The following is a 12,874-nucleotide window of genomic DNA, read 5'->3' on the forward strand; positions in this document are numbered from 1 at the left end:
TACTTGGCGTTACTGAGCCCATCCCTGCCCCCACCTGACTCCGAGTGCAGCATAGAAAAATAAAATGATAATAACGACCTGTTAGTATAATTTTCTTTTTCTTTTGTGCACAGCTTAAATAGCAATGAGGCAACGCTCCTCCACCTTAGTGGAAGAGCCGCCACTGCAATACAACCAAGTGTAGAAATTGGCAATCAAGCTACGAGGTGCACATCAAAGCCCACACTTCCTGTTAAGGTAAGACATCATACACTTAACAGAACTCAAGTGATTTCAAATTTCAGCATATTATTCCGGCTATGCTGTGTAGGATTTTGCAATAGTATGAAGAAGCATGCATTTATGGATCAGCCTATTATGAAGTATGTTTACAAATAAATTTTCTGGATTTTTTTAAAGGCATGAAGAATATGTGCTAATTTAGAATTTTCTTGATTTTATGTGTGGAAACGCCAGTTAAAAAACACAAATGACTGTAAATTGGTTTATTCCAAGCATATCATCTAATGATCTGTGACAATTTATTTTCATGTATCTGCACAATAAGTAGAATAAGTCTTCTAAATGCATATTCATTGTCACTGTGGTTTATTTCATGGCATGAACGTATGTAGTGCCTACACCTCTACAGATGTGCCCTTTACCAACGTGAAAGTACTTCTCCTTATGAATGCAGGAAAAGCTGGCATGGTTACGCTCATTGACAGTAAACCAGATCTGCATCTGATGACCCACTGCTATTTCCACTCTGCAAGGTGGTCCTTCCTGCATTATTATTTCCTCAGTACTCTGTAGAGTATTTACATACTACTCTGTCATTATTTGACCCCACCCATTTCATGACGTATATGGGAACAAATAAATTATTGTTCAATAAGTAATGTGTGGCAAGGAAATGGTGGAAGCATGAGTACAACTAAAAATGGCGGCAAATCTGACTGCCACTCACCATGCTCCATAATGATTCTGATGGTGTTACATCATTGACTGTTTGACCTCTACATAGATTCCACATACAAGTCCAACTAACATCCTTTAAGTTCAAAAACGTCTTGCAACTTTTTCATCTGATGTGTCAGCTGTATAGTTTACTCTAGGCCATGGGCACTCACAAACATTTTCCCAGGGACCACAAATTTGGTCTGTGATGTGACCGAGGGTTGCATTGATACCAGCAAGGTGGCGTTGTGGGTTTGGGGAGGGGTTTGTGGTAAGGTGGGTGTACGGGAAGCTAGGAGTATACATCTCGTGTCTGAATTGCACAACGTGAAACCAAAAACGTGGGATTAATCCTGGCTTCTCCTCTTAACCAATCTGTGTGGTCTCAGGTAATTATTTTATTTCACTTTCTCTCCTTTTTCTTCATTAGCAGATAAGGACCTCGACATACATGACAACAGGATGTGGTCTATACAAAGCCTTCTCCAGAGTTTGATTTAATAAATATGTTGTTCATTTATAATAGAAACACCAGCCCCCAAAAGGTGCACATGACAACTGACTTGCCTCTTTGTACACTGTTGCCATTATCAGGGTGTAGGGAAGAATGAATGTTTCTCAATTCACGTTAGAAAACTATCACTTTAAAAAACAATACTTCTCAATGCACTGATAATCTGATGTACTATGGTAAAACGGTTCTGCATGTTAACAAATTATTAACAGACTTTATCATACTTTTACTGCAAGATGTTTTAATAAATAAATGATGGTGTTACTAAAGTAAAGTGGTTTAAGACACCCTAGTTACTTCCTTTCTTTAATTTCAATTAACCTTTAAATAAATGCTTGCTGGATTATTTAACATATTTTTTATGTTAGTGCTGAGTCACGTAACATTAGCCCAGTGCTGCTCTTGAACAGGGCACCGCATGTACAGGTCAGGAGGGCCGCATGCGGCCCCCAGGCAGTACTTTGAGTGTCGCTGCTCGAGGCCGTAAGGGGCACTCTTCAATGCTTTTCACATACCAATCATTGTTTGCAGGTGTATTCATTTAATTAGTTCATTGGAAGCCAAACAAGGTTAAAACATATAGAAAGCATTAGGTGAACACTCAAAAGTCCAGGACTGGAGCTAGTGACTGCAATGACAGTGATGGAGGTGGTCACCCTAGTTCTCCCTGGACCATTTGTTTGTGGTATGGTACCCTTTGTGTGCCCTTAAGTAATATCAGAATAATTAATAACACATTTTAGCATGTCATCTTACCTGCAGGAATACATGTGATTTTTCCTTACACTTCTTCTGAAGAAACCTTTGCAACCATCGCAGCTCGCAGCGCCGTAATGTTTGCCCGTGGCCCGGTCTCCGCATATTGCGCATAGAGAGCTGATACCGATGTTGTTTGAGTTGTTGATATGTGCTGCTTCAGATGGTGAAGTATCTATAAATTATAGAAAATAATAGGATGCTTACACACTTGGGTAGGAGACTGCTCTCTTCTGAAGCATGCAAGTCCAATAAGACCTACATCGGCAGAAGATACATCAAAATTTCCCCACCACCGATTTGTATTGTTGCACCTTTATAGTTTTCTAGAACTGTGCACACATTCTGTAAGGACTAACAACACATGCATATTTTCCAGGCACATGCTACCCAGTGCATGGCTTGAACAACCAGGTATTCAATGGATATGCGCATTAGGAGGATGATCATATCCTTTATTTACATTGGTCATCAAAATGGTAGGTCCAATTCTTATGCGGAACCAAGTCTCCCAGTAATTTCAGATCACCTGCCAATTCACTTCTAATTTCATATCAAATAACAAGGTATTGTGCCATGAAAGCCACAATAGATTAAGGCCCTCTTTAGGTATGGCTTGGATTTCTGTGTGTCATTAATGTACCTGATTAATAACAATATGGATGTATTACATATGGGGAGTGATAAATAGCACATATTATGAGCTATTCCCCTAAAGTGGTACTTAACATAGAGATTTTAGTGCTTACCACACAAACATATGTATGTCCTGGAATTTACCAACATTTTTCCCCCAACAAATTTCATCAGGTTTGGCCCACTGAAATGTATCTTAGCGATGTGGATTTTACCGCACTCATTATTTACCTGATGCTATAAAAACCTCAAAACTCATAATTCTGATTTGTGTGGTTTTGGAGTTACTCATAATATTGGACTTTATTGGTCCACTCCTAATGAAGGCCTTAGTAAGAATATATAGGTTCAGGTGGATCACTATACAGGTATCTGAAACCCTCTGTCATTGCAATGCCACGCACAACCTTTTAAGTCTCAATGTTCTACCTCACTGTGGCAAAGCAATTGAGGAGTACAGTATTTCAAAAAAATGCTTAATATTCAGATACCAACTATATATATATTTTTTTGATTAGAGAGTCACCCTGACATGCTCTGTCTAAAATGTCATGGAGCATGCTCTGCTATAACATGTTCTTCCACAACATAAATGCCCTCGCTCTCTACCGCTCACCATGAATGAAGCCTTGCTGTTAAACCTCCACCACAAAATACCCAATGCACAGAACACACATATAGGAAAATAAAGCTAAAGCTGGGTATCAAAACCTAAGATTAACAGTACATTGGTAAGCGTGCCAAACGGAAATGATCAGCCAAAATCTGGAACACCAATGGTGGGAGTCTATGGTGTGCAAGACTTCATTTGCTGCATTACGTATTGGAGGTGCCATCATATAGAGATTAAGCAATCCCCCAACTGAAAGAACATAACAACCTTTATTGGGATCTATGTAACTCATTCCTTGTATAACCACAAAACTTCATAGAAGCTCCTGGAACTCTTCAGGTACTAAATGTGTGGCTCCATCTCCAACAGCACATATCACTCACCTTGCTACTCCCTCTCTCACCGCACTGTGAATTGACCACATTTAACTCACTGACAGAGGAGGCAATGAGATTGGCCTGACAAAGAGGTGCCTAAAACAGGCAGACTTTTAAGCCATTCTGCGACTTCTGCATGAAGCAACTCCTCCTATCACTCAAAGCATATATCACAATAAAGATAAATACCTCAATTCTAAAATCAGCAATCCTGACCCCTTCAAACATGTTTATCATGACTTTTAGTAGAATCCATATGTAAACCAGTAGCTCTTGGCCAATTACCAGCCAATATCCAAGCTACCCTGCCCCAGTATAATCCTGGAATCGGGGTAACAAGATGGCTTTAAGGGCACGTAGAACTAAAGCATCTCTACCTGTCTTGGCACCACAAATGCATATGACATGTTGTACTGTGATTATGTTGCTATGTACACCACCGCTTGAAAGAAAGAAAGAAAGAAAGAAAGAAAGAACACTGAATCCACCCTGGTGCTTGTCTTGTCTTGTCTTTGGATGAACATGGGAAACCCCTTGTCCTCTCAGCAGCCTAAAACACTTTAGGTTGCAGTGCATTGATGTGAAGGTCAAAGCATTAGTTGGTTGGTTCTGAGTTCCTTAATTATCAGATCACGGTCTTCCCGCTCAGAAGCAGTCAACAGTACTGTTTGGGAAAATGTAATTGTCTAAAGTTTGGATGCAAATGGGATTACTCAAACATCATCACTGTAAGGACTGCAAAACTGAAATATTGACTTGCTTTCTCTGAAGCAGCTTTAAAAACAAAACATTTTCAAATGCCTGCTCGTAACACTGAAATCTACAATCAATGGTAATCAAGCCAGGAGGGCAGAGCCCAAATATATGTGCTCCCCATAACCATTACATGCTCCTCCAATGTGCAACTTTTGGAAAGTGGAGGAACAACATGGCCACTAAAGGTTTGAACATCACTTTGTGGAGGAGCATCTCCAGGGATGACAAAAGTACCAGTGCAGGCTTGGTCTTGATCACTATTGGTCAGTGTGGAAGAGCAGGTGGCACCGTCTGTGGTGTGCGGGTGGTGTGGCAATGGCAGCGAGTGATATGATAAAGGAGGAGGTATGGGTGAGGAAGAAATGGAGGATTCACTTTTTAATAGATTTAAAGTGCATTTTATACTGGATAAACTTCAACCTTTATTTGTCACGGGTAAGAGTAACTGTGCCAGGGTAGAGCAAAATTATCCTGTAACTACAACTAAAGGCCGTAAGCAGAACATTCTTTTGAATGATTTGCGACATCTTGGGATGAAAATGATAGCTTTATGGAGCAGTTTCAGTGCCCAGTCCAGTTGTGTAAAGATAGCCACTGCAGCCCCTGTGGTGGAGGGGGGGGGGGGGGGGGCTGAGCTCCAGAGGGCCCACTCTGGCAGTGTGCATGGGCGGGTAAGAGAGCTCCTGAATGGGTTTGGAGCTTGGGGTGCCCCCTTCATGTACTTTGCAAGAGTCACCCCTCAAGTTTTGTTATGCCACTGGCCCAGTCCTGCATCGGTCAGATGTGGAAATTGAAGGTGATTCTGTGGTTTGCAAGAATTGTAATACATGATTACAGATGCAGAGTCAGCTAGTTATGCAGGTGGATATGTCAGTGGAATCTTGGAAGAAGGTTAGTCTGGATTTTCCGGGTCATTTATTAAGTTAATGTTGAGAGTGAACTTTTAATGGCGATGATTATACAAAGACAATGGAAGCAACATTGAGCACAAACCACTGGCAGGACAAAAGGTTTTTGGGGGGTGATAGAACAGGTTCTGCTACACATCATTAAACTCAACAATCATGCCACACTTTGTAAGAAAGTGCACCAGAACGCAACAGGAGGAAAAGCATGTCAAATAAATAGAGCATGTGAACTATGAGTTGAACCAAGGTTAAGTGGGACATTGCACCACCACCCTATCATCGGGCAGGGAATTAAGTGAAACCTTAAGAATACACGTGCAGAATTCCTTAGAATGAAAAAAAAGTTTTTAATAGAAGGGGAAAGGCAAGTGACACCTAGTGATATTCTGTGTTATCTGAGCAGAGAGGGTCAGTGAGAGGACTAGCAGTCACCAGGGTGAACAATCTTAGAGCAGCCAAGTCCTGCCAGAGGCAAACATCTGCTGAGTTGGAGTGGAGGAGGTAACATACAACCCAGTGGGACCCTGTCTGGGCTTGGGAGCAGTGAGGAGTGGAAAAAGAAAATCAAATATACTGGGGGGATAAGTGGCAAAAGGAGCAATCATAAAATCTGATAAAAACGGAGGAAAATGATAGAATGGAAATATGCAAAATAGGCAAAGTAAACTGTGGAATTATGGGAACCGATAATAAGTGTTGAACAATCAGAAAGAGTAAGGTGGTCCTAGAGGGCATTGTGGAAATTGGGACGGTGCAATCTTGCTTCTCTGACGTTAAATAAATTAAAAAGTAGGGGAAAGCACCGTTTAGTGTCTTTATCACAGTTCTCATTCTCCTGTGATGCGAGAATATGCAGTAACATCTCCCCTTCACGTAAGAAGTAACAAATGCAGAGGAGGATCCATTACAGAGAAAGGAACCGTGTTTCCTTTCCTGTAACATCCAGCATGTGACACATAGATGTGATGAAAACCTCCACTGGATCCTTCTTGTTCTGTCTCACTTCGCAGGGTGCTTTAGTTATGCAAAGAGGTTCCTGTCTAATGCTACAGCTACCAAAATGCCTGAAGGAGGTCAAGCAAGATGGCGCCCGTGACGCGATTAATGATGGGTTAGCGTATGCGATTTAATGGGAATATAATGAGTATTTAAGGTGTGGTAGGTTTGCTGGTTCATCATTTTGTTTTTTCAGTGACAGTGTGACATTTGCGAAATACTTTTCACATTAATATTACACTAACATTTATTTATTTCTTTTAAATTAGCAATCCATTCATATTTTCTCTTTCTTCTCCCCTGTCATTTATGCTATTGTACTAAAATACGGTTATGTTTATATGATTTCTGTGATGCTCTTGTTGCTCTCTGTAAGGTCCACCGCGCTCACATGTTGCAGTTGGTGCCGTATATAAAACCATTACAATAAAATAAATCAAAATAATATACAATCTCCTAGGAGGTTTTTATCCTTACACTCTGGACATTTCCAATGTTCTTTGCAGTGTTGAGAATAGAGTGGCAGAACATCAATGCACCCAATGGCCTTTGTTGTTGTTAACCTATTGTTTAATTAATGCCCCTCCTATAGACATATAGCAAGGGAACACTGTGCAAATGCACTTAATAGTCACGCGTTCTGAGGCAAAGTAATTTAATTATCACATTGAGTGGGCCAGTCCATGCTCTCTGCATTGAAGCTGGTAAATTAATATCACATACAGTTCTCCTCAGAGCCTTTCCTGCTCTTTCGTGGTCACTTCTGCCCTCTGCATGGCCTCTGCCATCCTCTCCTTAGTATCCACTGAGCTCTCTTATCCTCCACTTTTAAGTAAGTTAAGCTAAAGTAGTTAGAATCAGCCGGCATGACTGGTGGGTGGAGAGGAGCGGTGGGGCGCGCAGGGGGGGGGGGGGGGGTGTTTAATTTTAAATAAAAAATAAATAAAAACTTACCTTCGGCGGTCAGGTTTGCATCGCGTCTTCCTCGCAGGGAAGCAGCCGCAGGCAGCCTCCCACCCCTCCCCTAAGCCAATCACAACACTGCAATGGCAGTGTTGTCATTGGCTGGGACGCCAACTGCACAGGCGTCTATGGGGAGGCCGTTTTCTCCATGTAGGCAGCAAGCAGCCTGCATGGAGAAAAGGGAGAGTGTGCATGACTGGTTTGGTCGGCCCTGGGGACAACCAAACAGCCAGCCCCCACAACATTGGGCTAGCCACTCCTCCCCTGGACTCCAGCAGACCCACCCACCCGCAACCAAACTCTTCTACTGCTTCCTCGCAGTGCGAGAAGCAGAAACATAAAATGGTATTTATAAAATTTTATTTTTCTGCTCCTTGCACTGCTTGAAAGCAGTGGGGCAACGCTCCTACACCCACATGGAGGAGCCGCCCCTGGTTAGGATATCAGGTTTTGGCTTTCCCTATGGCAACTGATTGTGTGCAAATGTAAGTCTTTTTGAAGACAGATGGTGCCACTCAATGTCTCTTTTACAGAAAAGAGAGCTAAAAAGGGAAAATCAGTGGCGGCTCCTCCCCTAAGGCGGAAGGAGCATCGCCCTACTGAGAAGTTCAAAAAGGTAAAAATAAAATGATAATAAATCATTATTATTATCATTTTATTTTTAAGCCCTTGCTCAGCTGGGGCATGGCGGGACTGCTCTGCTCACAGAACCGGGCAGGGGAGGAGTGGTTTGCCCACTCCAAGTGCTCATGACGCTTTAGCCAGCCATCACGGGCTCGCCAAACCGTCATGCGCACTTTGTATGTTCTCCATTCAGGCTGCATTACAGCCTGCATGGAGAACATGCGCAGCCTCTTATTCTCTGGCTGAGTGCCGATCCGCGGCACTCAGACCAATCACAGCGCTGGATTGCAGCATTGTGATTGGCTAACAGGAGGCTGATAGCTGGGTGCTTCCTGCCCTGGAAGTGGGAAAGGAAGAGGACTGAGAGGAGGAGGTGGCGGCAGTGGCGACAACAGACAGGTAAGTTCATTTTTATTTTCACTTCCCCCCCCCCCATGACCTGCCTCCCCACAGCCATTAAATAACAACCACCACTGGAATATTTGTATGCATAACGTTTTATGTCCGGCCACAGAGAGCTTTAGATGCCTGCCTGTTATGTTTTTTTTACAAATTCTTTAAACTGTACACAGTTTGGGATTTGGCACTGCTCAGAGGAGTATTTATCTGTTACCTCGTTTTTCGCTATTTGTTGTATAATTCCACCTCCTGTGGAGTCCTTACAATGAAAGGCGTGAGGAATTATTTCACATACAAAGAGTACACGCACTTGTTATCATATTCCATTCTTTATCACATGCATGCAAAACATATACCACTGCCAATGTTACAAATACTTGTAACACCAATACCAATAATCCCAACACCAATGTCAAAGGCAGCACCAGCACCACACTCATAACACCACCACTGATACATCCACCATGACTACAACACCAATACCAACAACACCACAATACCATTACCCCACCAATAGACCACAATTACCACCAACAATACCACAACCGATGACACCACCAATACTACACCACAGCCAATAGCACACCCCTATTGCCATCAAAACCCCCACCACAGGCACTCCCATCAATACTAATAGCACCACCAATACCTGCAGCAAAATTCCACCACCAACACCGCACCTGAAACAACGCCACCAATACTACCAGCAGTATCACCATCAATAGGAATACCATCGCCAGTACTACCACCAAAAATACCAAGATGTAAATTGATACTTGTATAGCGCACTACTCACCCGCAAGGGTCTCAAGGCGCTTGTACGAATACTGCTGTGGAACCCATCCTGGCTTTCCCTGTGAGGTGTCCACTCCTGGGCACCCCCAAGGTGGAGGCCAGGCATCCTTAGTGTTGTGGGGGCCGTTGTGGAGATTAAGCAAGCCATTGCCCAGAGTTGCAGAGTGGGACTCCATGTTTGGAATAGGCACCAAGGCGAGAATTATCAGGTCCGTGGAATTTGTTTGAGCCCAAGACCCGCCGAGGCGGGGAATTGAACCCTGGTCCCGGGCTAGACCTCTGCATCAGGGTCTGCCGCTCTAACCATTGAGCCACACTTCTCCACAAAATCAATAGCATCAGCACCCATACTGCATGGGCCACCACCAATACTACCAATATCACACCACCATAACCACCACCACCACCACACAACCACCATTAATTCCATTTCCGATACACAACCACAAATACTACTACCAAAACTAACGGCAGCCAGCCAATACTTCCATCAATACCAGTAATACCACTAACAATGTCACCCCTGCTACCAATACCACAACCAATGCCACCATAAATATCACCAATACCACACTACCACCTTCACTAGCAATAGGACAAGAAGCACAAATATCACCATAAAAAACAATGCTACCAATAACACCACCACCATTATCACACTACTGCCAATTTTACCACCAAAAATATCTCTAACACCAACACTGCTGCCAACTATGCCACAAGCACTAACACAACAATCATCACCATTAGACCTTTAACTAGTCCCCCACTACTACCAAGCACAGACAAAGGCAATAGGTCTGCCTTGAAAGTGGTATCACATGGAAATGAATTTCCGCATTCCCATGTTTGCATGCAATGTCACAATAAAGTCATACATATTTGCTTTGGCAATGCTTGCTTAATTTGGAGCTTATTAGGGCTCATTTTCCTATTGACGCATATTTAAGTCATAAAAAGAGTACTCAGTAGACTCTTATAGCATATTTTTGTGATGCTGTCTTCTTAATAAATGATACTTTTAATACTCCTCCTGCTAGCCTGAATTTGAATCAGGTGGTAGATATTCCAATCTGTGGTGCCAGAATATCATTATCAGAATACCATCGAAGGGAGCATCATGCGCTAAATATCATCTACAAACATATATCACTCCATTTGAGTGAGTAATCGAAAAGCTACACCTAATGTGTGAATAGATTTGCAAACGACATTTAGCACATGATCTTGATGTTGGAGGATATTTCTGCATATGATATTCTGACCTTAAACCCATGGCATCCACCATCTAAAATGGTTTTGGGTTCTTCTCATCAACAAACAAAACTGGACTGGCCATTTTTTTCATCGGGCACTTTCCCAAGGGGCAGGAGCTCTTCATTTGATATGCGCGAGGGCAAGAGAATCTTGGAGGTCTTTGATTCTGATTCTAATATTTTTCCTCTAGGGCACCTAAAAGGCAGCCATTGTGAAGTGTTAGGTCCCTGTTTAGCCCTGCATAGAGTCTTTTGTTGGCAGCTAGTTACTTCTTGTTGATCTCAGTATAATGAGCCCTGGATGGTGTGTCCATTTCTCTTTGCCCGGATGAATATCCAATTCAATAATTCAAACCACCACGTGTCGAACATTGACGCACATATCATTATACTGTTTAATCTATGAATTTACGAAACTTTGAATTGAATGATTACTGATTGCATCTCTAGATTGAATTAAGCAGAACCAGACTGTTTGTTTATTTTATTTTAACACAACGTTTTCACCTTCACAAGCACTGCACTGCCGCCCTCATAAAATCCATATATGGAACACCCACTATGCAAGTATGTACATTATGTGTGCTGCTTGAGTCAATAGAATTTTCACTCCATGTGAAAAACTTGATGTTGGTGTGTGCTTGCCATTAATTAACTGAGATGAGGAGGGACTTTCTTAAGCCTCTCAATGAATGGGTATTTGACATTATATAATTCCGACAGAATCACTGCGTTATATATTATTTTATTCCACCGGGCATTTCCCCCGTGGGCAGGAGCCATTGGAGTCCGCTCTTGAAAGCCCAGCATGCTGGCACCACTGTCACTTTCCCCATTTTATAGCAGGCAAAGGGGGGCTTCAAAAGATGAGAGAGAAAGAAAGATGGGGGGAGAGAGAGAGACAGAGAGAAAGCAAAAAGTGAGAAGGGTGGGAAAAGCAAGAGTAAATAGATGTGTGGAAAGAAAAAGAGTGAGGGAAGGAAGGGCGAGGCCGACGGTCTGGTTTGAGCATTTTTGAAGGGCAGCGTTTAGTTTCCAGTCCGACCCTGGTGTATTGCACCACCAGCATCAATAAACTGAATGACAGCATCAGTAGGATCGCCATTACCTGTGCCAGATCTGGGCTAACAATAACCCCTTGCAAAACACTTCTCTTTAGGACTGGACCCTTTCTCGCTACAGTGTTCTTGAAATTAAAATTATCTTCTATTCAAAGTTATAAGGGAAGCTTGAACCATGATAAAGGCATTTTTATTGTTTCCTTTTTTTTTATTTCACTGAGAAAAAACCCAATTAATTTTTCTGTGTGCTCTATTTTAATTATTTCCACTGTAGCCATACTCTCATTGAAACCCTGTTTTAAAAAACCTTTAACTCTCTGAAAAGACCCCATGTCACTACCGAACACAATACTAAACACCACAGCAGACCACATATAGCATACACATACAATAAAAAGTGGGTTTTGTCAGCCCCCTTCAGCCACTGGCTTGTTTGGGGGATCTACCTGTTGGCATTGGTTCCATTGGCTTTGCATCACGTTTTGGATCAGCCCACAGCGTTTTGTTAGTCTTACATTTGACATAGGTGTGTAGAAACACAAAGTAATCCCCTCACTGTGATGCACAAGAGCCTCACTTTGTGAGTGGTAATTTGTGTGCCTGTGTAAAAAAGTGTTGCGTATGATGTTCCTCTAAAACGTTCTACTTTTTTGGTTCTTTTTTAGAACAATGTAATCACAAATATTGGTCATCTTCAATGTGATTTTGACTCCACTTTTGTATAACATTTTCCATCAATAGTTGTTGATGTTTATAAATAATTGTATTGGATTAATATGGCAACTCCATTTGAAGGGGGGTTAATATAACATCTTCATTTGAACAGAATCAGCCAACACATGTTTCAACCCTTCAACGGCAGGCTCGCCGGGTCTTTTTCAAGTCTGTCATTTTCAAAATTAACAAATCATTACACAGTAGTTCCTTTACGTATAATTTAGGCATGAAATCGCCACTAGTGCACCCTAAAATGGCCTCATAACCGAAGTAATTACCAACATGTGCTCTCATTAGTTTCTTTACGAGGTATTATTGGCCCTGTCCTCCAAAGTATGAGATTCCCCAGTCCTATGAGAATACTCTGTGATTGGGTAATAGGCACCGAATAGAGTGTCGGACCCGCCTTCCTAGGTGTAATTTGTGCGCCTGGCACCCATAGTACAAGGAGCATCCTTGAATATTCCCGTTGCCCCTTTCACAGCCTGAGACCCCTGGTGCTGGCCACGTACAATTTGGTGTGCTTCGCAGTAGCATAGTGTTAGTAGCCCAGACTATGATGGT

The 12,874-nt window shown here is 42.3% G+C and overlaps 1 protein-coding gene across 5 annotated transcripts in view; it reads right to left on the reverse strand.

Moving 5' to 3' along the window:
• The window catches only part of HNF4A (hepatocyte nuclear factor 4 alpha), a 519,025-nt gene that overhangs the window by 58,084 nt on the left and 448,067 nt on the right, over positions 1-12,874 (reverse strand). For all 5 annotated transcript variants that reach the window (XM_078651943.1, XM_078651940.1, XM_078651941.1 and 2 more), the window contains one exon: positions 2,210-2,384. In XM_078651943.1, coding sequence (XP_078508069.1) covers positions 2,210-2,384 — 175 coding nt within the window. The remainder of the gene's footprint in view (positions 1-2,209; positions 2,385-12,874) is intronic.

The sequence above is a fragment of the Lissotriton helveticus genome, chromosome 7 (genome assembly GCF_964261635.1).
Source record: "Lissotriton helveticus chromosome 7, aLisHel1.1, whole genome shotgun sequence".
Taxonomy (NCBI): domain Eukaryota; kingdom Metazoa; phylum Chordata; class Amphibia; order Caudata; family Salamandridae; genus Lissotriton; species Lissotriton helveticus.